Source organism: Crocodylus siamensis, chromosome 10 (assembly GCF_052110815.1).
Source record: "Crocodylus siamensis isolate JL-2025a chromosome 10, ASM5211081v1, whole genome shotgun sequence".
NCBI classification, from domain to species: Eukaryota; Metazoa; Chordata; order Crocodylia; family Crocodylidae; genus Crocodylus; species Crocodylus siamensis.
In genome coordinates this window covers 20,930,424-20,955,790 of record NC_143404.1, presented here as the reverse complement: position 1 = coordinate 20,955,790, position 25,367 = coordinate 20,930,424, and the positions used below count along the sequence as shown (strand labels likewise).

The following is a 25,367-nucleotide window of genomic DNA, read 5'->3' as shown; positions in this document are numbered from 1 at the left end:
CTTTTCTAATCATCTGGGACCTCTCCTGATCATCATGAGTTTTCAAAGATAATGACCAGTGGCCCTGGAATCAATCAGCCAACTCCCTCAGCATCCTCAGGCACATCCCATCCAGCCCCATGGACTTGCACATGTCTAGCTTTTCTAAATAGTCCCTACTCTGTTCTTTTACCACTGTTGGCTACTCATCTCCTCCCCAAGCTGTGCTGCCAGGTGCAGTAGTCTAGGACCTGGCCTTGCCTGTGAAGACTGAGGCAAAAAAGGCATTAAGCACTTCAGCCTTTTCTGCATCCTCTGTCACAAAGTTGCCTCCCCCATTCAGTAAGGGACCCACACTTTCCCTGATCGTCCTCTCGCTACTGACATACTTGTAGAAAGCTTCTTGTTAGCCCTCATATTCCTTGCCATCTGCAATTCCAGTTCTGCTTTGGCCTTCCTGACTTCATCTCTGCATGCCCGAGCAATGCTCTTATATTCTTTCCTAGTTATTTGTCCAAGTTTTCACTTCTTATAGGCTTCCTTCTTGTGATTTAGTTTGTTGAAGAGTTTCCTGCTATGCCAAACTGACCTTCTGCCATACTTGCTAGTCTTCCTGCACATCCGGATGGTTTGTTCCTGCACTCTCAGTAAAGCTCCTTTAAAGTACAGGCAGCTCTCCTGGACTCCTCTCCCCCTCCTCTTCCCAGGGAATCCTGCCCATGGTTTCCCTGAGTGAGTCGAAGTCTGCTTTTCTGAAGTCCCAGGTCGTTACTCTGCTTCTCTCCATCCTCTCTTTCCTCAGGATCCTGAACTCTACCTATCTCATGGTCACTGCTGCCCAAGTTTCCATCCAATACTACATTCCCCACCAATTCATCCCTGTTTGTAAGCAGCAGGTCAAGAAGAGCATGGCCTCTCATTGGTAGGCCTGTGCAAGTAGGCAGCTATTCAATTCAGCTTTGGATCCAGCCACTTTGGATGCCAGTGATCAGATCTGGAGCTCCAGACCAGGTTCCTGCTTCGATCCAGCCAAAGTGGCTCTAAAGCTTCGGAGCCACCTGGGAGATCCAGCCATAGGGTATAATGGGGAATCAATGAAATATCTATAACTTTTTTGTTCTTTGTCTGATTTAGATGAAAATTGCAGAGATGGTAGCCTCTCCTTGGAGCATGAAGCCTGCCAAGTTTCAAGAAGATTGGCATAGGGGTTTGGGAGGAACAGCACCTCAAGCTGCTGACAGGCAAAACTCATGACATAGATGACCCTATGTGTGTTAAGGCGCAGCGGGCTGAAAACTGCAGGGGTGGTGGCCCCTGCTCATGCCACAAAGCCTGTCAGCTGTCAAGGAGATAGGTGCAGGGCTTCTGGGTTCTCAGGCCCTGAACCTCCAGCTGCTGACAGGCAAAACTTATGACATGGGTGCTTGTTCCTACAAGCCACAGTTTCCACAGCACCGAATCTGGACCCAGGTGGAAGCCTCGACGGTGAGCAAGCAGTCCTGCCTGGACAAAAACCTTATAGGTGCAGGCAGAGGCAGTGGCAGTGGCTCTGGAATTGCAACATCCTCCAGCCATTTCCCTGGGTCTCTTAGCCTGCCTTCTCTCTCTCACTGCTCTTCTTCCAAGCCCATCTTCCTTAGCAAATTCATCTAAAAGCTGGCCTGTTGCTCATTGGCCCCAAAGGTTTCCCTTTTTTTCCTGCTTCCTCAAGCCAGGCTTGCCGCTCAAAAACAAAAAGTGGGGGGGCACGAACTGGCCTATCAACTGCCTACAGACTGCTTACCCTGTATGCAGCTCCTGGTCCCTGGCTCCCTGGTCACCAGGGGAATCTCCTTTCGTACCTGCTGGGCCTGGACTGGCTCTGCCCCCTCATTAGGACTTCTGTCAGGCCCAGGCAGCAATCACTCAGCAATCAGCAGTCACTCAGTCAGCAACACTCCCAGCTTCTCAGCCCACATCCCCCAAACACACACAGCCCACCAAACATCACTCAGTAAGCTAAAGGCACAGGTAGCTCTGGATCACTTACCTTCCCTGGGCAGGATCTCGTATCTGGTGTCTGACTTCTCTTCCCGTTCCTCCTCTTGCCCCCAGCAAACTGCCTGCAGACTACTTACCCTGTTTGCAGCCTGTGTTCACTGGGTCCCCGGTCACTGGGGCCATTTGTAAACATGCTTGTACCACAGTGCCAGGCACTTTTAAAAGCACCCAGTGCAGCAGCGCACGCAGTTACGTAAATGGCAGAATGTGTGTTAGTGCTGAGAAAATGGCATTGGCGCATTTTTGAACTAAAAGACCTCAAAGGTGCTTTAGTTTAAAAGCTTACTGCCACCATTTTCTGTGCACTGACATGCATTTAGCCATTCATACAACTGCACGCAACGCAGAACAGTGCGCATCAGCTCACATGCAGAGTAGATTCGATTGATCGACTCTGCTCCAACCTGCCACATCTCCGACATGTTGCGGGATGAAAAGGTATGTGTGTAAATGCCCTGGGTGCTTTTAGTGGAATATTTCACATTCTCAGTAGAGAAGTTCCAGTCAGTTCATCCCTAGGGTTTCAACCTTCAAAGGAAATGTACGGATGCTTTCCATTTTATGGCTTTAGATCTTAATATTTTCCAGCTGTAAACTGAGTGTTGCATGGGGCAGTGCAAGTGTCTAAGATGACTATCACCGTAGTGTTTTGCTTCAGTCAAATATTTTTATATAAATGATATGCAACTTCCTTTCCAGTGCTAAATGTAAGAATTGGGATCTCTGGCTGCACAGTAACCAACAATCTGAAGTATGGAACAGCCCCATTTTTTTTCTTGAAGAACCAGTAGCTAATGCCTTCTATCCCTAATGTGCTCATTCACCTGCCACTCTTTTCTAACCCAATAGGAAAGAACAAGCCTATGTTGAAAAGTGCTGGAAAGACGTGCAAGTGGGAGACTTTGTACAGCTGCCGTGTAATGAGACCATCCCAGCTGATATCCTGCTACTCTACTCCTCTGATCAGAATGGAACCTGTCACTTAGAGACTTCCAACCTCGACGGGGAAACCAATCTAAAACAAAGACAGGTGGTGACAGGATTCTTCCATCAGGTAGGCATATTGGAAAATATAACCAGAGGATATTAATTGCAGCCGACCTCTATTTGCATGACAACTAGTTGCTAGTGTGACATGTTCGATAAGAATGTTCTGAGAGGCTTAATTACCTCTTCTTCAACCTAGGCCATGTACAACCATTCATTTCTAGTGGTGGAAAACTCCCACTGCTAGAAATGATTCCAGGAGAGGGAGCAGTACAGATGTTCTGTCTGCAACTGCCCTCTCTCCCCTGCTCCTCACACCTTCTCAAGAGCAGACTGATTCTGGTCTAGGGAAAGCATGATCTATTCCAGTCTTCCTGTTCCCAGTGAGGACTGGAACAGCAGAACTAGTGCAGCAGAGCAAAGCCTTGTACCCACTTCTCACACTGGGGACCCCAGAGTGAGAAGCAAGCAGGGCGCTCACAGCACTGCTGTCTACTGAGGTCCCAAGAGCTGAGCAGAGGGAGCAGCAGAGCAACACCCCTGCCTACTTCTCACTCTATGGACTCCAGAGTAAAAAGCAGTTGGCGAGCAGCTGGCAGCTGCTGCTCTCCTTTTCCCTCCTGGTCTATGGGAGGGGCTCAAGCAGCTGCTCCTCACAGTCCCTAGAAGACACAGGCGCCTTCCTCCACACCTTGGCTCCTCTTGGTCCCCAGGAAGCATTAAACTGTGGAAAAGTGTACAGACATTCAGTCTCTCAGGAAAAGCTGTCCCAGAAACGATTTATATCTGGTTGTAGTCACGTTATGGCTGTCCCAGAACAGCCTTTTTTGTTCTGGGAGAAAAAGCTTCAATGTTTGTATGCCTGTGGTTTCTTTCAGTAGAGCAAGAATTCTCTCAGTAGAACTGAATGTCTGTATGAGGTATAGCTGCAGAGTAGGGCTGCCTGAAGCAGGCCTATTAGATTCAGATTCAGATATGGCCCAAATCAGGGACAGAGATTTGATTCATTGATTTGGATCACTCTCCCTGATTTGATTTGGCTGAACCCAAATCTGAAGATTCTGTGCTGATTCGGAGAATCAGCAATTCGGACATAGACACAGCTTTAAAAGCTTCTTCTACATACCTTGAGGTACCAGCCCGGCTTGTGAATACTGTGATGCTGGGGTGGATGGAGGTCCCACAAGAGTGTGAGGAGACCCCCAGCCTACTCCCCGGTGGACCCAGAAGTGAACCAGAAGTGCTTCTGATCCACTTCTGAGTGTGCTGGGGGCCCCCTGTGCTCCTGTGGGGACTCCATGTGCCCCAGCATCACAGCATTCACAAGCTACCTGCTACCTAGAGGTATGTAGACAAAATATTTAAAGCTGCGTCTATGTCTGAATCACCAAATCTTTCCGAATATCTCCAAATCGATTCGAAGGGTTGCAATTCGATTTGGAGAAATTAAAGGGTCTCCTGATTCCTTCGGATTCAGAGTTTTGGCCATCGAATGGGCCAAATCTCCACCAAATCAAATCAGGGACCAAAGCTTTGCACTGCCCTACTGCAGAGACAAGCCATCCATTGACATGAATGCACTGCATAATAAGTTGGGCTTTTGGCGTACTTAATGGCATAATGGGATCTGATCTCTAATCCCTACAATTGCACCTTCTGCCATACACATATGCCAGGATGCACAATCAGATCCCAATAATGCCATTATTACTTGCCAGTGCAAGGGGATCCTGGCTCCATGATTGTGGGACTACACAGGGGCTAGTCCCAGAGCCCCAACATTAAGCTGGCATCAGGCTGCATGGTGAGGACCCTGTCACCTGTTCAATTTAAGAAATAATGGAAACAATCCATACAATTATTACATGTATTTTGTGAAATAGTTCTGTGGCTTATTTCCCATTTTATGGTGACATTAATTGCCTGAATGTGTGGCCAGGTTACTGTTTAAGATGTGATTGACTAGTTAATCACATCATAAGTGTAACTTCTGCCAGGCGCCTAGTACTATGACAACCAATTTTTTGATGGGTGGTGGCAGGGGAGGCTACTGGAGACATGCAATACCGAAGAACACTAAGCGTTTGCCTTCCCAAGACAGTAGTGCCTTTCAGCAAATGAATTTGTCTTCCAATACATTTGGGTGCCTGAAACCACAGCACCAAATTTCCCGTTTAAGCAGTTCCATCCCCTACAGATTGTATCATGGTGCATAGAGTATGGAAGGTAGGCAGCAGAGGAACTGCCTTCTGTTTAGTTAAGAAATAGAGTTAATAACACCTTTTCCTATTCCAATTTCTGCAACAAAATAAATACTTGTTTCTGTTTTTACGTTCAGTGCATCTCACACTTCATTCCCAATCAACCACCTGCAAGACTGGCTTGTGTGTTTAACTGACAATGCAACAGCTTGAGATAGATTAACTAGTTAATAGTTCTTGGGCATATTAATTTGAAACTAAATCATAAAAGGCTTTACTTGAAAGTACAGTGTATACTTGTGTAGGTAATTAGAACAAATTTAAATATGAAAAGTTAACTAAGATTAAAAATTTTCTATTTTAGATAGCGGATTGAATGATGGCCGTGATATGATTAAAACATTAATGTTGACTTTTTTGTATAATTCAAATTTCTTTTTCATGAGCAATTGATTGAATGTTCCTTAGGAGTCATCCTTTGATAAATCTCAAAATTATGAGGAAGTAATGTTAGCACTGTATTCGTACTCTTAAATAACTTTTCGAGCATACTGGTTATGGTTATCAAATAGAAAAAATAAGTTTAATTAGCCACATCCAAAGTGAAACATCTTGCTTCAGTGAAACTATCATTGGAAATGGAGCAAAATATTAAAAACATATAAACTATTCTCTGAATTACACAGATCTTTTTCTAGTTATTGCAAAGGGGAATTTAAATTAAGGTATAAAAATAGGAACAACTAGGGCAAAAATTTCCAAATGTTTATTTCTGCCACAACAGTTGATCAATTTAATTCCTTTCCAGTGAAGTTTCTTTTTTTTATGCAGTCCCAGTGGGTGTTGCAACTGTTTCATCCATCTTCCCCCCACCTCCCCATTCAGTTTAGTGGAGACTTCAGATGAATTAGCAGCAACCAGAGCCAATCCAAGCAGAGTGTGGGGCCCCGCCCCACCCCAATCCCACGCACCCCAGCTCCAAAAAAGCTGCCACTGCCATTGGCAGTGGCGGGGGGCAGATAGCGGGCGGCTGGGTGCAAAGCCACAGGCAGCAGTGCAGAGTCACCAAGGGTAATCAAAAATTCAGGCCATTGCATCTTGTTCCAGTAATGAGGAAAAATCAGTGATAGGTATTTTGATCTGATTGTTTTTATTTAGAAGGAATGTGTAAAGTCTTGTTTCCTTGAGGACATAAGGAATCAAACAATATGAGAAACTGTCTTTGCTCAACTCCAAGCCTTTTTTCAGAAAGCAGTTAGTCTGAAGAGCCTTCTTTTGGCTTTACATCAGGGTTATTCCACCAGTGCTTCTCAGCAGCCTTTGTCTCTCTGCTTCCTCTCTACATCTGTTTTTGAGCTCTTAATGTGCATGTGAGAAGTAACACATATACTTCTCCATAAGCAATGACCAGTGAACCCTTTCAACCAGCATAATTCAAATTGCTGATTAACTTTTGAAGTGCTCTTGTTTTGGATGATGACATATGCCCAAGTTCAGTTTAGAGACTGTTTTTATTTCATAAAGGTCACATCTACATGTGCATGAATGCACCTTTGCTACTGCACATTAAATTTAGTACCTCTAATATAAGGTACTACATAAATGCACAGTACTCACCGCTAATGCACAGTAGCAAAGGTGCACAATCTGTTTGTGACACTTAACATGCAGTAGACTGATTCTACTGAGCATTAGCATGGTTTTTGCTGTGACGTGCTAATACACAGTAGAATTAGTCTACCACACATTAAGGGTCTTCTGTAGATGTGCCCAAAGGGTCTTAACTATTTCTTACAACTATTTTAAATGAGGGCTGATAGTTGTATCCAACCCAACATTTTCTTCAGTTAATTCTACTACGTATTAACACATTACCGGGAATTAACTTAGTTCCATGTGGAACTATAATAATATCCCTTGTGGAATGTAACCCAGGACTGTTATGGAAAATGAGAGGAAAAAACTATTGTGCCGGAAGAAGAGAGTTCATATTTTTCCCCATCTGGCTCATGGCATATTGGTATGTTGCTGAAAATTACCTCCTTATGAAAGTATGTTTCATGGCTAAAGGATTGCATTCCATTTAAATTGAAGCTAAATATAATTTTTACAGATTTGATTAAGTTAAATGCTTTCTGAATTCCCATGTTTTAATTTCAGGTAAAGGGGACTTAGAGGAGGATGAACTATAAAACATGTATGAGTCAAACAATAATTGAATTAATCCATCATGCTAGAATTCTGATTTTTCTGAGGTTGTACTTATATCTGCTGTTCCTAGTTAGCATCTCTTGCAGCTAATTGTAAATAAGTCTTGTAAATGCACTGCTAGATATCTGTTAAAAGGGTAAATCAACAGAATTAGGACTGGTGCCCCAAAAGGACAAAGGCACCAATGTTAAAAATGTATAAGCCTATCAAGTGTAAAGATGAACTGACCTTATTAAGACAGTGCGTTGCCCCAGGAAGATAGTAATGGGATATTCCGAAGGAAGAAGCAGAATGTCCCAATGGACTTTCAACCAAGTATCTCAACATTTTTTATGAACATGTATTATCCTTATTTTATGTGAGGGTAGTAAGTATGGCCCTCACTGCTTTGTAGGTAGTTAAATTATTCAAGTGATATTAAGTAGCTACCTCAAAGTCACATAGCAAGGCACTAGAAGAGCTCGGAATGGAACCCAGGGACATTGATGCCAAGCCCCATACTATAAAACTTAAACATCACTCTAACTCTAAGGTTTCATTGAAAATCAAAACAAATTCTGAGAGCCTACAAACTAACTTAAGGCCAACTTGTACCTTTTTGATGTATGCACTATTCAATGGGAGTACTGTAGAAATCCAAGGACAACATTTTTACTGTATAGAGGACTAAGAAATAAAAACTAGACATCTCTGTACAGTGTAGGCAGGGAACTTGTTCCCCACTGTTTCCCAGGGCTCTTTATTTTTTAGCAGTGTAATGGGGTTGCCAAGATAGTTGTTTTACATTTAATATTATATGGCCTACCAAGTAAAGGTTTGCCTGTGTTGGTTATTTTGAAATCTTTGACTGCAGTTAGCCATTTTTATTTTATATTTTTAAGGGGTTTTAGACACCCTAATAACCCTGCAATGTATTTTCTTTTGCAGAACTCTGAGTTTCATCCAGAATTTTTCCAAAATACCATAGTCTGTGAGATGCCAAATAATGATCTCAATAAATTCAAAGGTTTTGTGTAAGTATTTGCTATAATGAGCTTTCTATCATTGTCATTAGATCACCTCTGAACCTAAAAGTATCATTAAAAAAACCCTAAGTATGTTGCAGAAACTGTTTCACCATATACTTGAGCTGAGATGGCTCAGGCCAGCATACCTGGAGTTTGAGTTTGTGGTCTGAGACCAAATCAAGGTTAATTTTCAGGCTTGGATTCAGTACATGTCAATATGACATGAGTTGTTTTCATGAAGTTTTCAGATATCTTTAAGCCCAGTACCCTTTAAAACTGGCCTCAAACCCAACACTGTAAGAACCAGTTGGGTAGGATTTAAGTTTACAATATCCCTCCCAGAGTTCAGAGACCTTCAAGTGCTGTTGTGTTTTCCTGCAAGGTTCTGTTTTTTTCTGACCACAGGGAAGAAAGATATCATGAATGAACTAATTTTGCTTGATTTTGCACTTGCAGTAATTCCACAGAAGTCAACAGTTATACTAATGCAAAAGTATAAATTTACTAGTGTAAACCAGAATAAGTGAAGCAAGAATCAGGAAGACATGAAGAAGAATGTCTTGCTTTTGAGAGCTTATCTAGGGGCCTTGTTACACATTATGCTGTAAGCTTTCCAAATATTAATTTGATTAGTGTTGTTCAGCTTAGTGGAGCAGTCACACCTTAAAGCGAAAAGCCATCTCTGACTGTCCTTCACCTGCACAGCTGTGACTTGCCACAAGGGGCTTGACTAGAAGCCTACGTAAAATGTTTTTTAGGCAGTTCTTGGCCAGCTGGCATCCTGGAATGGGGCAGGAGAGAGGGGTGGGCTCTGGAGAAAAAAGGATCGGGTCCTTCAGAGCTAAGGCAGTGCCCAGCTGGCTGGCGGTGAGACAGGGACAAGCTCTGGTGAAAAAGGGATTGGGCCTGATATCCAAGAGGCCTGATCCTTTTTTTCTTTGGAGTTCATGACCCATACCACAACTGGCTTGCCAGGCACCACCTGAGATTTGAGAGGTATGATCCTTTTTTTCTTCAGAGTTCGTCCCCCTGTGCCACCAGCAGCAGGAGCAACGAGCTGGTCCAAGAGCTGGCAGGAGGCACCACGACCACCAACCATTCTGGGGCTTCAGCACTCACTCCACCCAGCTGCCCCTGGGTTGAGGCACCATGCCTGGCCCCACTGCACTCCAGCATCCCTGCTTACTCAGGAGGGGCCATGGAATCCTGGGATAGTGGAGGATACTGCCCTGGAGTGGCATAACTTTAAGCCAAATAACTCGTGCTTTAAGCCACTTAAAGGTGTTACTGTCCAGCCAATCCAGGGGTTATGAGCTCTAGAAGCCCCTTAAGTTTGCTGTGTAACAAGGCCCTAACTCTCTCAACAATGGAGTTGGTCCAATAAAGAATGTCACCCTAAGGAATTCTTCCTTCTCAAAAGAATCAGGCTCACTATCCCTAATTTAGTCTTCCCTTTTGTAGAACAGGAAAGGGAGATGCACACAACTGTTCTCTCCAGGGAATATTAAAATATTCTCATTGCTCCATTTATTAAAATATATGGCATTCAGAGAGATTTTCATATGTGAGGTAGTCAATGTGCTTGTCTGATCATATAAATGTAGTCTAATATGGTCTCAAAAGGTGCCTGTACCCATGCCCTGGGGTGGGGAGTGGGGCATTTTAATTAAAGCAGCTCTCAGGAGCCACTCTAACTAAAATGCCCACAGTATCTCATGTATTCAGCATCCCTTGTTTCAGAATGGTGGCAGGGGTGCTTTAACTAAAGCTTGTTGGACGAGCTTTAATTAAAGTTCCTCCGCCACCATTTTGAAACCTGGGACACTGAATACATGAGACACTGCAGTACACTGAAGCCTTCTGATTAATCGAATCTGCTCCAATGGGTCCTAATGAAAACACGCTGGAGCACATGTAAATGTGCCCAAAGATAAACCCAGTGTAGGACTGATCAGGAAGATGGATGCATCAAGACATCTTGAATTTATATTAGTCTCTGATTGCAGTTTTGCCCTCTTAGGACCATTTGCCTGCCATGTAAATTGCAGGAGGTCTCTAACATAGGTCTGCTGTAACGTGGCACAAAGCAACTTCCATAAAATTCAGGGGATACAAAGGTGAGTTGCATGAGACCTGAGTTCTTCCTTTTTGTTTTACTGTCAGTTGCATCAGTTTAGAACCTGTATGGAGCCACTTTTACATTAACATTCAAACGTCACCTTTTGTTTGAATAGAAGGGGGGTGTTATCCAATATAAACTAAATGTTTTAAGAGGTATAATAATACAATGCTGCCAGGTTACACTTTCCCTTTATAGTTATTCTTTTTGTTCTCACTATAAAACTATAAGGACTCTGAAGGACTGACTCTATAAAAATTGTGCGTGTGACCTTAGACATTCCTGCTTGACTCGTTTGAAAACAAGGACTGAATTCCTGGATTGAATCCAGGTCAGAGGGATACACGGAGGCTTATATTTTATAATCTCGCCAAGGCCTTATCTAGACTCCTGAACAAAGAAGCAATGTTGTTTTGGGTTTGGGGTTTTTTTCCACTTCAATGTAGTAGCAAAAATGTTTTAACTTACACCAATATCTAACACAGCCCCCCCAGATTCCAGTTTCAACCCCCAAGAACCCTGCCAGGTAGAGCCTGACTCCCAGGCACCGTGCCTCATGCCAGCAGACACATGCCGCCCAACGGCCACCCAGAGCCCCAGCCTGACCTCCCAAGGCCCCTGCCAGCTGAAGACTGCCCCCCATGCCCCCTGCCCTGCTAACCTGAAGTTGCCCTCCTGTCCTGCCTGCCAGCTAAGGGCTACCCTTGGAGCTCTCTTCCAGTCCAAGGCCGCCCCCCTGTGCCCCTTCCAGCCTGGTGCTGGCACCTAGGCAGCTGTTTCTGAAGCCTGGAGCTCTCCCTGGCTGCTGCAGAGGGGTAGAGCAGGGTAAGACCAGCCCTGGACTAAGCCACTCTTGTCGGGCTCAATTTGCTCCCAATGCAGATGCACATGTAGCTGCATACCTGGGAGCAGTTTAATGCACCTGTATTTACTACACAGTAAATTCAGAGACATTAATTGTATGTTTAGGCATGCCAACTGAGGCTAAAATCCAACAGTAGTAAATGAAAATCACAAATACTTGGAAACCTCGTTTGATCCTGACTTTTAAGATTGCAATACATGCCACACTGTTAAAATCAACCTCATCACATCATAAGTCCAGGCTTTGGGAATGACCTCAGGAAGGAACCTCATTTTGAGTGTATCAAAGTTGCAAAGATACTGATGCCTGCAGTGTCAGGGGCCAGGTAATAAATTGATGGAGCAGCTCCCTAATGATTTGCTTGCTGAAAAAAAAATCAAGGCTTTACTAGCAATCAGGTCTGTCCTATGAGAAGGGATCCTAAGTTGTAAGTCTGGGAAGGGAAATAATGCTGGGTCTAGTGATAGTGAAACTCTTGCCTTGCATGTGGATCTTCCCTGAGATGAGAACTGTGAATATTGTCCTTAAATGCTAACGCTGAGTCTGTTAACCTAATCTAAAGGAGAACACCTGTGAGCGTTCCTCAATAAATCCATCTGAATCCTGGTTTAAATTGTATAACTGTCTTATCTTCACAGATGCTAAAATAAATCTATCAGGCAAAGAACACAATCAAAAAAGGTGTCCTATGAATGACTAAGGTTTCAATCTTGACGATATCTCCATACTAGTTGGTTTAAATAGGTGCCCAGACTTCTGGACACATCCCCTTATGCGGGGTTTGGATCGGGGCCAAATAAAGTGAAATATTTTTTTCAGTCCTTACAACTCTGGAATTCCATCCCAAGACCAAATAATTACACATTAGATCTGTGTGAGAACAAAAAAGAGATATTGCATCATTTATTTTCCTTCCTTGCAGGGAGCAGCCTGATGGCAAAAAGGTTGGTTTTAGCAGCGAAAACCTTTTGCTTCGTGGATGTACAATCAGAAACACTGAGGTTGCAATAGGAATTGTTATCTATGCAGGTAAAAAAAATACTTTTCATCTAGCTAAGTTTCTCTTTGGATAACTTCAAGTGAATATGTATAGTCTAACACCGAGCTGTAATTTTGCATTTTGCTTTAAGAAGTAGTAGTCCACAGGCAAAATGTAGCTTGCTAAAATGAAGGTACCGGCCATTTATTTCTAAAGCTGCTGTATCATTCAACTCAGTCCCTGGTGCCTAGTAGTAAGTAGTCAGATGATTCCACGTATTAGCTGAATTTTGATGTCCTGCAGCAGTTACTCAAATTGCCAAACAGAGTGAAGAAAAGATAAAATGGTGTGTTCCATATCCCATCTCATTCCTTAGCTTCTCTCACTCCTTAGAGTCTCACAACAGCAGAGACTCCCTATGCCTGTAGAAGGGTAATTGCGCCCAAAAGCTTGCTAAGAACCAAAAATCCATATCCCATGTCTGAATTCAGAATGGCGAGTAAGCAGGGCCACATAGAGAAATAACTTTTATTTATACAAATATGTATACTAACTGTGAAGACATTGGTACCCAGATTTGTAGCAGAAACCGTAAGGTGCATAGATGCTGTTAGGCCTGCTCTTTCTGAGCTAAAAGGTGGTGCATCAGAATTGAGCTCTAGAGGAAGAGTATCTGCTTCCCCCACAGACTTACTGACCTTTTGAGATACCATTCACCTCCTGAGTTATTCATTTATATTTCTGGCTCGCTCTCTTTGTGTTGGTGGACTGTGTTCTTTTCTAGCACAGATTACCAAACTCCATGACTTCCCTCCTAGAAATCACTTAAAAAAAATATCAGGGAGCCATTCCCACTGAAGTTCTTCTTTAAGGAACCGGAGTCCAATTTTTCATGTTTAGCCCAGTCAGTTCTCAGTATGGTCCTCTGGCCACTTGTACAGACTTTACATTTCTTCTCATCACTGGTCTCTTCACTGCTTACTCCACTAATCATGAAGGTTACAGTCTCAAGTTGATTCTTGAATCTCAGTGACTTTGACCCAAGCATGTCTTCAATATGATTTTTCAGCTGCGGTCTAATTGTTAATGTCAGTGTAAAAGTTGATTCCCTTTTTCTTCTAAAATCAGATTCACCTGAGCCAGCACTTGTTTCATTTCTGGGACTCATTGACATTGATTATACTTTAGCTTTCAATCATGATCCATAACCTTTTCTGAGCCACCCTTAGCAGTCACATTATATACTAGCACATTTTCCATTTGTATAAGTCTATTACCCCTTAAACTTTCTTTTTAATAGAGGCTTCTGCCTTGTGGAGCAGTCTTTTAGTGTGATTGCTTAGCCTGCATGACACATGTGGCTGCACTTTTCATGTCTGTGTACGTGACTAAACGTGAGGCAGTTGTGCTACGAGTAAAGTGCATGCAGGTCTTTTTGCAGAAGCTTTGGGCTAGACCAGGGGTGCTCAGCCGCCAGCTTATGGGTCAAATGCAGCCTGAAGAGCCATCACATCTGGCTTGCATGGCTCCCCAGGGGTCAGGGATTTGGCAGATTAGAACCATAGACTCATACAGGAGCTCATCTAGTCCAACCTCCTGCTCAAAACAGGACCATCCCCAACTATCATCCCAGCCAAGACTTGTCTAGCAGAGTTTTATAAACCTCCAAGGATGGAGATTCCCCAATGTCTATGGGTAACTTGTTCCAATGCTTTACTACCCTCTTAGTGAGAGAGTTTTTTCCTAATATCCAACCTAAATTATCTTGCTGCAACTCGAGACCATTGCTCCTTGTTCTGTCATCCCCCATGACTGAAAACAGTCTAGCCGCATCCTCTTTGTAATGACCATTCAGGTAGCTGAAGACTGCTATTAAATCCTGTCAGTCTTTTCTTCTCCAAACAAAATGAGCCCAGTTCCCTCAGCCTCTTCTTATAAGTCGTGTGCCCCAGCCCCCTAACCATTTTTGTTGCCCTCTGCTGGATTCTCTTCAATTTGTCTGCATCCTTCCTGTAGTGGGGGGTTCAAACTGGACACAGTACTCCAGATATGTCCTTGCCAGTACCAAATAGAGAGCAATCACTTCCCTTGATTTGCTAGCAGTGCTCCTATTAATGCAGCCCAGTATGCCGTTAGTCTTCTTGGAAACAAGGGCACACTGCTGGCTCATATCCAGCTTATTGTCCACTGTAACCCCTGGGTCCCTTTCTGCTGAGTTGCTGCTTAACCACTCGGTTCCCAGCCTGTACAGGAGCATGGGGTTGTTCCATCCTAAGTGCAGGACTTTACATTTCTCCCTGTTGAACCTCATGAGATTTCTTTTAGTCCAATCTCCGATTTGTTGAGGTCTCTCTGAATCTTCGCTCTATCCTCCAGTATACATACTACTTCCCCCCAGCTTGGTGTCATCCACAAACTTCCAGAGAGTACACTCAATCCCATCTTCCAGGTCATTGATGAAGATATTGAATAAAACCAGCCCCAGGGCCAGTCCCTGGGGCACTCCGCTTGATACTGGCTGCCAACTAGACGTCAAAACATTGACAACTATCCCCTGAGCCCAATGATCCAGCCAATTTTCTGTCTACCTTTTAGACCATTCATCTAATCCATACTTCCTTAGCTTGCTTGCATGAATGTTGTGGGAGACCATATTAGAAGCCTTGCTATAGTCAAGATATATCTTGTCCACTAGGGCTGTGCCAAGCTTCAATCCCTGATTCAATTCACCAGAGATTCAGCCCAATTTGATGGCCAAATCTCCAAATCCAAATTGAATTGGGAGACCCTTGAATCTCTCTGAATTGAATCAGAACCCTCCAAAGTGATTCAGGCAGATTTGGAAAGATTTGGCAATTCAGACATAGACACAGCTTTAAATGTTTTTTCTACATACCTCAAGGTACCAGGTGGCTCATGAATGCTGAGCTGCTGGGGTGGATAAAGCATCCCACAGGAGCACAAAGGGCTCCCCAGCACACTCAGCAGCAGACCCAGAAGTGGACCAGAAGCACTTTCGGTCCACTTCCAGGTCCACCGGGGAGCGCGCTGGGGCCCCCCTCCATTGCCCCTTCCCCCGGTTCGGCAACTGGTGCCTCATTGGTCTGGGGGGGGCCCTCAGCACACTCCCCAGCAGACCCAGAAGTGTACGAGAAGTACTTTCAGTCCACTTCTGGGTTCACCACCAAGTACATGGGGGGGTGCCCAGGCTTCTGTAGGACGTGCCATCTGCCCCACCATGACAGCATTCATCAGCTGCACCTGGTACCTCAAGATATGTAGAAAAAAAATTTAAGCTGTGTCTATGGCTGAATCGCTGATTCTCCGAATCAGCATCATATGTTCAGATTTGGCTGACTGAACGACAATGATCCAAATCAACTGATCAAATCACTGTCCCTGATTCAAGCTGAATCTAAATTGAATACAGCCCATTTCACACACCCCTAATGTCCACTGCTCTTCCCACATCCATAAAGCCAGTTATCTCATCATAGAAGGCAATCATGTTGGTCAGGTATGATTTGTCCTTGGCGAATCCACGCTGACTGTTTCTAATCATCACCTTCTTCTCCACGTGCTTAGAAATGAATTCCTTGAGGAACTGTTCCATGATTTTTCCAGGGACTGAGATGAGGTAGGTCAGGAAAATCATGGCCCCTGGTTGGCCTCTTCAGCACTCTCCAAAAATTTCCTGGATTGCCTGTGCACTCCTGTATTGCCCTCACAGCAGATACCAGGGTGATTGAAGAAGTGGCATACCACGGGTCTCTGGCACCCGGAGGCCAATACTTGCAATTGCGCACCTTTCCCCCCCCACCCATCTGTGGCTGACCACTGAGTGGGGGAGGGCTCCCCAGTGGCCAATAGCCAAGCCCAGAAACATTGGTGATAGAACCAGAAGTGCTGGCAGCAAAACCAGAAGTGCCAGCATGGGACCGAATATCCTCTAGAGGGCCCAGCCAGCACCCCCTCCACTAAGGCCAGTGCCCAGGGGCATGGCCTCCACCCCCACCCCCTCCATTGGTATGCCACTGGATTGAAGTCTCCCATGATAATCAGGGCCTGTGATTAGGAAACTTCAGTTAGCTGTTTAAAGGAAGCCTCATCTACCTCGTCTGGTGGTCTATAGCAGACACCTACTGCATCATCGCCCTTGTTGATCAGCCCTCTGAGCCTAACCCGAAGACTTCCAACAAGCCTATCTCCAATTTCATACTGGACCATGAGCAATCATACAACTCCTTTACATGAAGTGCAACTCCTCCTCCTCTTCTCCCCTCCCTGTCCTTCCTGAACAGTTTATACTCATCCATGACAATGCACCAGTCATGTGAGCTGTTCCACCAAGTCTCTGTTATTCCACTCACATCCTAGTTTGGTGACTGTGTGTGGACTTCCAGTTTCTCCTGTTAGTTTCCCCGGCATTCCATGTTAATGCAGCCACCCTCCCATCTGCCAAATTCCCAAGCCCCACATGCCCAGTTGGTGCTAGGCCAGGCTGTAACCCCTTCCCCTGTGGGAGCCACCTCCTACCCTGGCTTCTGGATCAGAGTTGAGGCACATTCCCTACCCTCCCTTTGGGGCTGGGTTGGAGCCTGGCCACGCCCTTTCCCTTTCTGTAGGGCCAGGTGAAACTCCTTTCCCAAGTGGACTATGTTGGGGCTAGCCTGCCCCTGCCCGCCTCCACATGGCTAGATAGTAGGGATGTGCAAAGCAGGCCATATTCGATTCAGATTCGGCCTGATTCAGGGGACAGTGATTCAATTTGTGGATTCAGATCACTGTCCCGATTAGATTTGGTCAAATCCAAATCTAAAGATTGGATGCTGATAGAGAGAATCAGTGAGTTGGCCATAGACACAGCTTCAGATGTTTTTTTCTACATATCTCAAGGTACCAGGAGCATGGGAAGGGCTCCCGCTTGCTCAGCGGTGGACCTGGAAGTGGACCAGATGTATTTCTAGTCCATTTCCGGGTCCACCACTGAGCTCACAGGGGACCTGCCTCCCACTCCCTGGACCTCCCCTGGCTTGGTAATCAGCTGTGGGAGGACCCCAGGTGCCCACTCAGACCCATTTAAAGCTGTGTCTATTTGGGGGTCAGACCTGATGGTCTGTTTAGGTCTCTTCCGACCCTAAGGACTATGATACAATATCCAGATCATCGAATCTCTCCGAAGCAATTCAGAGGGTTCCGATTTGATTCACAGAGACTAAAGGGTCTCCTGATTTGATTCGGATTCAAAGATTTGGCCACCGAATGGGGCCAAACCTTCGCTGAATCGAATCAGTGACTGAAGCTTCTCACAGCTCTACTGAATAGTACCCACTAAGCACTAGATTGGGAGCACCAGCTTGATCCTGCCTGAGGAAAGACCAGGCACTACCAGTCTGGCCCACTGGACCAAAGGACTAGACCATGAGATGTGCTATTCTGATAATAATGGTGAGATGCAACCTGAGTTGAGTGCCCCTACAACTGAGAAGATAGTGGAAGGAAGAACAGAGTGGCTAAGAAGAATGGAGGATGGATTCCTCCTCTGTCCAATGGCTAGAAAGTGGGAGAAATCAATACCTGCTTGCCATACCCAAGACATAGATGGCATATTGAGCTAAACGGCATACATGGAAGAGCCAAAGAGTAGTGGAATTTACTTTAGCTAGTTTTACTTTGTCTCTAGCTTATTGTTTTAGTCTGTCACAAGGTGATGTGTGCATTCAACCTGTGTGAATGGATAATTTTGAATTTATTCTTGATTAAAAAAACAAAAAAATGTTTAGCTTAAAATGTTGTTTTTGACCCCAAATAAAACATTATGCTAAACTAAAGCTCCCCTTGCCCCCCGGTGAACCAACCAGCCCTCCCCAACCCCACATCCCACAAGCCACTCTGGGTGTTGCTAGATTTATTAATGTTTGTCACTGCCAGAACTAAGGAAGTAAGTATCAGTCAGGGCAAGGGCAGGAGGGATGAGGGAGTCTGGTCACTGGGAGGGTTGGGGGGGCACTAAAAATATCCCCTGGTCCCCCTACAAACCTCCCTCTCAACCCTGTGAGCCCTCTAAACCCATCAGACACTCCTGAATCCCAACAATCCCCCACAGATCGAGCCTGCCCCCAAATCCCCCCAATCACTCCTGCAGATCCCATTTGCCCCCTGTTCCCCCCATAGACCCCTGATTTTCCCCCCACTGATTCCCCCAGTCCTTGCCTGCTAGTCCTGTCCATCCTGACTTGACTTAAATGGATGGCCATTATGAATACGTTCTAACATCCCATTAACCTCCCCAAACATCTGCACTTAGCCTTTATCCCCAGGGAAGATGAATGAAGAAATAAACATACATGATATTGTTTAATGCCCTGCAGGAAGTTATTCAGATATCACAATGAAGGGTAGAATATAAGAAAATGATTAGAATAGAAAAAGTGGGCTCTATTGGTAGGCTTTTAATACCAGTCCCTTATTTCCATTACAAATGTAGTAATTTGATTCTAATTTAATAAGCCTATTTTTTCTGTCCTACTGTTTTGCTGGTACTGTACATTCACACTGTAAGAGCTAAGTGACATTCAGATCTTTCATTGCAGGATCTGACACTCTGCATTTTCTTTATGTTAAAGCAGAAAATGTGGGTAGCAACTTCCAATTAAGCCAATTTAACTGCTGAGATCTATTAAGAAGTAGTTTTAGAAATCACTAGGACCACCTAATCAAGTGATTAATATTCTATAAAAATATAGATTTCTTACTTTACACCCATTTCATCTCAACTATATAGCAGTATGAAGAAAGTGCATACATCTTTCACCACAGTTTCAAACACCAGTGCAAACCTCCTTAGCCTGCTGACTCAGCTCTCTTTGCAGGAGTAAGATGTAGAGGACAGCTAAAATTGGTAATGTAACAGGTTTTTTGTGATCCTTTCAGACTCAGTTTCTAGTACCTGAAACACTTTACTCTAATTAAATGCTTTCCTCCACCAAAAAGATGTATTTTGGAAATTCTGGAAGAACCTTCTTTTTTGGAATTTTTCAGTCTTGTCTCACTTCCTCCATAACAGACTCAGGGTTGCCACCAATGAAGCATACTTGCCACTCTCATTCAGTACCAACGAAATGCCATGAATGAAGTAATATACCCTCCATAAAGAAGCATTGAGAACATGTAAATAAGCACACCTGAAAAGGACTGCCTAAAATTACCACTGCATACATACTAAGAGCTGCTCTGCTGTAGCTACATTGCATCAAAGAGTGGGTCCCCTCAAAGTGGCTGTGTGTGGGTAAAGCATACACTATTTGTGGCACTGTGGGGGTCAGCCTGATGCAAACAAGCACTTAGAATCTGTATTTTGCATTTGCATTTAAGCGTACCCTATCTGTGTACATGTGTGTGTCTGTGTTCATAGAAGCCTATGTGTATAGCTATAGCTATAAATAAATGGAAACATAACTATATTCAAAGTTAAGGCTACATTATGATTTGCAATTTAAAGTAGGATGTGAACCTATCCACATTGTTTAATTGTGTGCTGTTAACTACAGATGTGCCTTAACTCTGCTAACCTAGTAGGTTTCTAGGCATAGGCAGAACTTTGATCATGGTGTAACCTCATGTAAGCAATGCACAAATGTTTCAACTTAAGTTTAATTTTTGAAACAGCAGTTGGGATGCTATGTAATAGGCTACAGACCCACAGCAGTGGTTTACAAGTGTCCTGCTATAATGTGTCTTCTATGCCTGTGGTATTATAACCTGTTCCTTCCCAACAAGTAATAGCAAGTATAGAAAACAGAAAAGCATTTATCTTTCTGCCATGCCCCTCCAGCTGTTGCACCACTTACTACTGAAACCTTCCACTAGGGCAGGGGTACTCAACCCCAGGCCCAGGCCCATGGCCCATGGGCCAGCCCCAGACCTCAATACTGTGTAATCCAGCCCATGGGGCTGTTAACTGTGGCATGTAGGGTGGGGCAGGGGTCCAATCCCAGTGTCACAGGGCCCTGGAGCCTGATCCTGGTGTTCAGAGTCAGGCAGATGTGGCACAGAGCCCTGGAGCCTGATGCTGGGGTGGTGCAGGTTCCAGTCTAGCCCATGGACCAGCTCTGTATCACTACTCTGACCTGCAGGGCCAAAAGACTGAGAGTTGCTGCACTAGGGCATTCTTGGAGTCAAGTGAAGATTGTGGAGGCACCAGCATATGACTATTAGACGTGGTTCTTCTTTCTGTCAAGGTTAGAAGCAGTGGGGGGGGGGTTAAACTAATTAAATTAAACTGTTTCTATTTGTGTTTTGAAGGTCATGAAACGAAGGCCATGCTAAATAACAGTGGCCCTCGTTACAAACGCAGCAAGATAGAGCGACGGATGAACATGGATATTTTCTTCTGTGTGGGGCTCCTGTTCATTATGTGTCTGATTGGAGCACTTGGTATGCAATAGCAATGTAAATCTCAGCTTCTATTTGATGGGCTGTTATACTTTGGGGTGATTTAAGGGTTGTTTTTATGAAGGATGTAAGTGATGTCAAAGTTGGTCTGAACAGCCTTTACTCTGGCAAACCTCAACTTTCTTCATTCAAACTTCAGTGGTGAATTACAGACAAATTAAAATTAAAGTATCAAACCTGCATAATCCAGGTGTAAGGGAAATTCTGCTTTGAGTAGAAATTTTTCGGGTCAGATTCATCATTGATTCCAGTATGACTTGCTAGATTACTAATCACAGAAGCTGTTACCTTCATTACTTTGCAACACATTGCATGACAGGCTTCCTTCCAGTTTTGATTGTCTATACTGTATCAATCAGCCCAGGTTCTTGAAATGTTGATGAAGAAAGTTTAAGTCTCAAGAGTTTTCCAGGAGCCACTGCTTTAGTGACTAGAAAGGCGGTGCTTCTTTTGTGGCCTCTAAGCATTTTCACTAAACTTGATCAGAGCCAACATTCCCATGTGCTGCTGCTGAGGTGGGATTTCATGCATGCAGAGTTGTATTGCACAGCACCTGGGAAGTTTTCTAGAGGTTGGCCTGGAGTATTGTTATGTGATAGACCAGAAAGCCATCAGATTAATACTTTTAGAAGTAAATGAGGATCAGAAAAGAGGAATCTACTTCAGTTGAGCAATAAAACCGATGCAATCACTTCTTAATTTTTTTGCTTCGTGTTGCAGTGGCTCATAAATGGGATTTCAATTTGACAATCAAGTTCTTCGTGAGAGACAGAGACTTTATTTTCATTGTTCCTAGACCACTGTCATACAGATCTAGACACTTGTCTTTTGTCACACTGATGTGAAAGGACTCTTCTGAGTAGTAAAATCCTTTGATACAAAGCTTAATATGAGGTCCCAGATGCAAAAAGAAATCAACATTTAAAGACTATTTTATTTGGTCATATTTAACAAAAAGGAAGACAAAACATAAAACACTCTTTCTGAGTGAAACATGTAAAAAAGTAACAAGTCTGTTAGCTTTCATCCTTTCAAAATGTCTTTCAGACCATAAAATAGTTTGTACTTTGAATGATAAACTTGCAGAACTCCTGTAATAAAAATACTGTTGCTGAATTCATGATCAGTATTTTATTTGTAGATAATGCAAAACCAGGAGGCAGAAGTGATACGTGAGATGGAACAATAGCCCTTGTTCAGATAGAATAAAAGTCTATAGCAGCCAAAAGCTATTGCTGCCTAACAGGTGTTCTTGTGGCGAGCATGAAATAATTCTTAAGCATCTTTGTTCCCATCTTGGAAAGATGTACACCTTAGAGAGATGTATTGGTTGTATTATTAAAACCACAGTTCGTTTGAATAATACTTTTTAATCAGGGGTGTAGACAGAGGTCAAAATTGACTAATAAGAAGGAGTGAACCAGTAAAGGTTTCACCTATTGAAATATGTCTGAAGACATAGGCACCATGAGGAAAGACTGCATTTCCAGTACTTGCCTCTTCTGTATCTTCATATACTGGCTCCATATAGAAATTCATTTTGGAGCCAAAGGCATTTTTGGGCAATGTATCTAGGAGACAGGAAAGAAAGATGTTGCAGTAATCCTGGTTTGATGTATTTGAATGCTGCGCAAGAAATATGGCTGATCTGCTAGAAAAAAATGGATGGATTTTGGAAATGCTGAGGAAGAAGCAGCATCAGTTTGAGGATATGGCCCGGTTATATGAAGCAAGGGAAAGGAAGAAATTTAAACTCTCAGAATACAGGTCTGTGGTGTCAACAGTAAGGCAGAGAAAAGGAAGCGAGGAAGGTTTAAGAAAAAAGAGGATGGACTCCATGTTAAAGTTATGAGGCCAGTGTTGAAGAAAGGAAATATCAGCCTAGATCAGGGGTTTTCAACCTTTTTTGGTTGGTGTATCCCTGGCAGCCGGGCAAGAAGCAGGGGGTCCCCTGGCAGCCGAGTGCAGGGGGCGGAGTCCCCCGCGGCTGATCGACAAGCAGGGGGACAAAACCAGAAGTCCCGGCAGCAAAACGAAAAGCACCGGGGGCAAAACCAGAAGCACCAGCAGTTTAACCAGAAGTGCTGGCAGGAAAGCCAGAAGTGCCGCCAGCAATACTGGAAGTGCCCCCACTTCTCCGCACTGCTGATGCGTACCTCCTGGGGCCTTCCCAAGTACCCCCAGGGGTACATACCCCTGGTTGACAACGCCTGTCCTAGATGATGTTTTGAAACTGTATAAACCAATGTGATCATCCAGAGACAGAAAGCTGAGAGAACTAAAATGGGTGAGGAAAATTGCTCTGGGGAGACTCCTGCAGACAGTGATCAACTAAAAACACACACTCTTCAAGTTCATAATTATTGTTAATGTAGGATATAGTAGTACATTTCTGTAACATACTGATCAAGTTTAAAGTATGTTTTCAGCATTGCTAGGAACTATTGCCTGGCCCCTACTACAGAAAGAATGTAGATAAATTAGAAAGAGTCCTGCGTTAAGCAATAAAAATTATTAGAGGCCTAGGACATATGACTTAAGGAGAGGCTGAGGGTACTGGGCTTATTTAGTCTGGAGAAGAGAAGACTGAAAAGGGATTTAATAGGAGTTTTCAATTTCTTGAACGGTGATTACAAAGAAGATGAAGCTGGACTGTTCTCGGTGGTGACAGGTGACAGAATAAAGAACAGCGGTCTCAAGATGCAGCAAGGGAAGTTTTGGTTAGACATTAGGAAACACTTTCCTACTAGTAGAGTATAAAGCACTGGAACAGGTTACCCGGAGAGGTTGTAGAATTTCCGTCTTTGGAGGTTTTTAAGACTCCGCTAGACACAGTCTTGCCTGAGATGATATATTTGAAGCTGGTCCAGCTTTGAGCAGGGGGTTGAACTAGATGACCTACTGAGGTCCCTTCCAACCCTGATTTTCAATTATTCTGTCATTCTACTGTTTGAGAACACTTATTTATTTTTAATTAATTTGAGCAGCTGAGCCCACACATTCCACAACTTGGATATCACCAGTTTAGTCCAGTAAAATAGTGTGTATCTTTTCCACAGGCCATGGCATTTGGAATGGGACCTTTTCAGAACACCCACCATTCAATGTCCCGGATGTAAATGGTTACTATTTGTCATTGGCACTTGCTGGTTTCTACATGTTCCTGACAATGATCATCTTGTTACAGGTAAAAGGAAGAAAACAAACTCTCCGTAAGGGTTTTGAGATTCAGAAGGTGCATATAATGGCTAACCAAAAAAAATGTCAAGTACCAGATGTTTGATACTTTGACTTTTCTTTTTTCTTAGCTTTTATAAATGAGCAACTATATTTTAAAGAAATGCTCACAGAATGCTGCAGAGCAGGGGTTGGCAACATACGGCCAAGCCAGCCTGCAGAGCCACTGGATATGGCCAGCAGAGCCACAGGCTTTGCCTGTGCCCGTGCCCATGCCCATGCCCATTCCCATGCTGGGGCCGAGCAGCAGAACTGTGCTGGAGCCAGAAAGCCGGAAGCTGTGCCCGCACTGTTTCTGTTTTTCCCTACCACTTCCTCCAAAGCTACCATCCAATTGCTGCTTCCAGCTGGAGAGAAGCTCTGCTGGGACTGGGCTGGGTAGGAGGCATGGAGGCAAAGAGAAGCAGGAGCAGCGTGGAAGCATCTTTCAGCTCCCTGGCCACCGTGCAGTTCCCTTTCAGGTGGAAACTGCGCATGTACCACAGCCGGGGAACAGGGTGCTAGGAAAAGCAGGGGTGGTTTAGGCACACTTCTCAGCCAGAAGGGAACTGTACCAGGGCCGGGGGAGTGGAAGCTGCTACCCCTCCCCTCTGGCTGGAAGCTGCTCTCACTCAGGAGCTGGGAAGGACCTGGGGAGCAGGGGCCTGGCATGCCCAGCTCTCAGCCGTGTGGCTCTGCTGGGGGTGCAGGGGAAGCCTGCCACTGTTGATGTGCTGCTGAAGCCACCCGTCCCACATCAGACGAGACAAAGTTGCCAGCCCTTGCTGTAAAATATAACACTGTTAGTGTATGCTGGGCCATTACTGTAGTAGGATGAAGTATTTGCTCTCTTTAGCAAAAATCAACTTGATCAAGACATTTTTGTGTTTATAGACACTATTAAATACTGGCCAGAAAGGATTTGTTTATTTGCTAGAGATAAGATGTACTTTTTAGCTGAAATAGGAGAACCAGATGCTCTGCCTTTGGGTGAAGCCCTTTTATCATGAAAGCTTTTTAAGTATAAGAGCCCTAAAGCTCAATTCAAGTAAAATATGAGTACACTATTCCTTTTAAATAATAGATTTTTCTTTGCTTATTTTAACCCTTCACATGCATGTTGATAGGAAGGATGTGGGTCTTGTTGTTAAATAGTTCTAGAAATCATGATATACAGGCATCCAAATCTCATATTTGTCCTCCACCATTTCAGAGTAAGAATTCTGCTTAGGAGCCCAAAGAAATAGTGAAATGAATTATTGTAGTTTTTACTGATGGGGAATAACAACTAGATAAGGCTGTGTTGATT

General features: G+C 44.1%; 1 protein-coding gene across 2 annotated transcripts in view; it reads left to right on the top strand.

The window, feature by feature from the left end:
* The window catches only part of ATP10B (ATPase phospholipid transporting 10B (putative)), a 237,458-nt gene that overhangs the window by 172,146 nt on the left and 39,945 nt on the right, over positions 1–25,367 (top strand). For both annotated transcript variants that reach the window (XM_090064914.1, XM_090064915.1), the window contains 5 exons: positions 2,869–3,073; positions 8,346–8,431; positions 12,332–12,438; positions 20,693–20,824; positions 23,902–24,029. In XM_090064914.1, the coding sequence (XP_089921040.1) occupies positions 2,869–3,073; positions 8,346–8,431; positions 12,332–12,438; positions 20,693–20,824; positions 23,902–24,029 (658 nt within the window). The remainder of the gene's footprint in view (positions 1–2,868; positions 3,074–8,345; positions 8,432–12,331; positions 12,439–20,692; positions 20,825–23,901; positions 24,030–25,367) is intronic.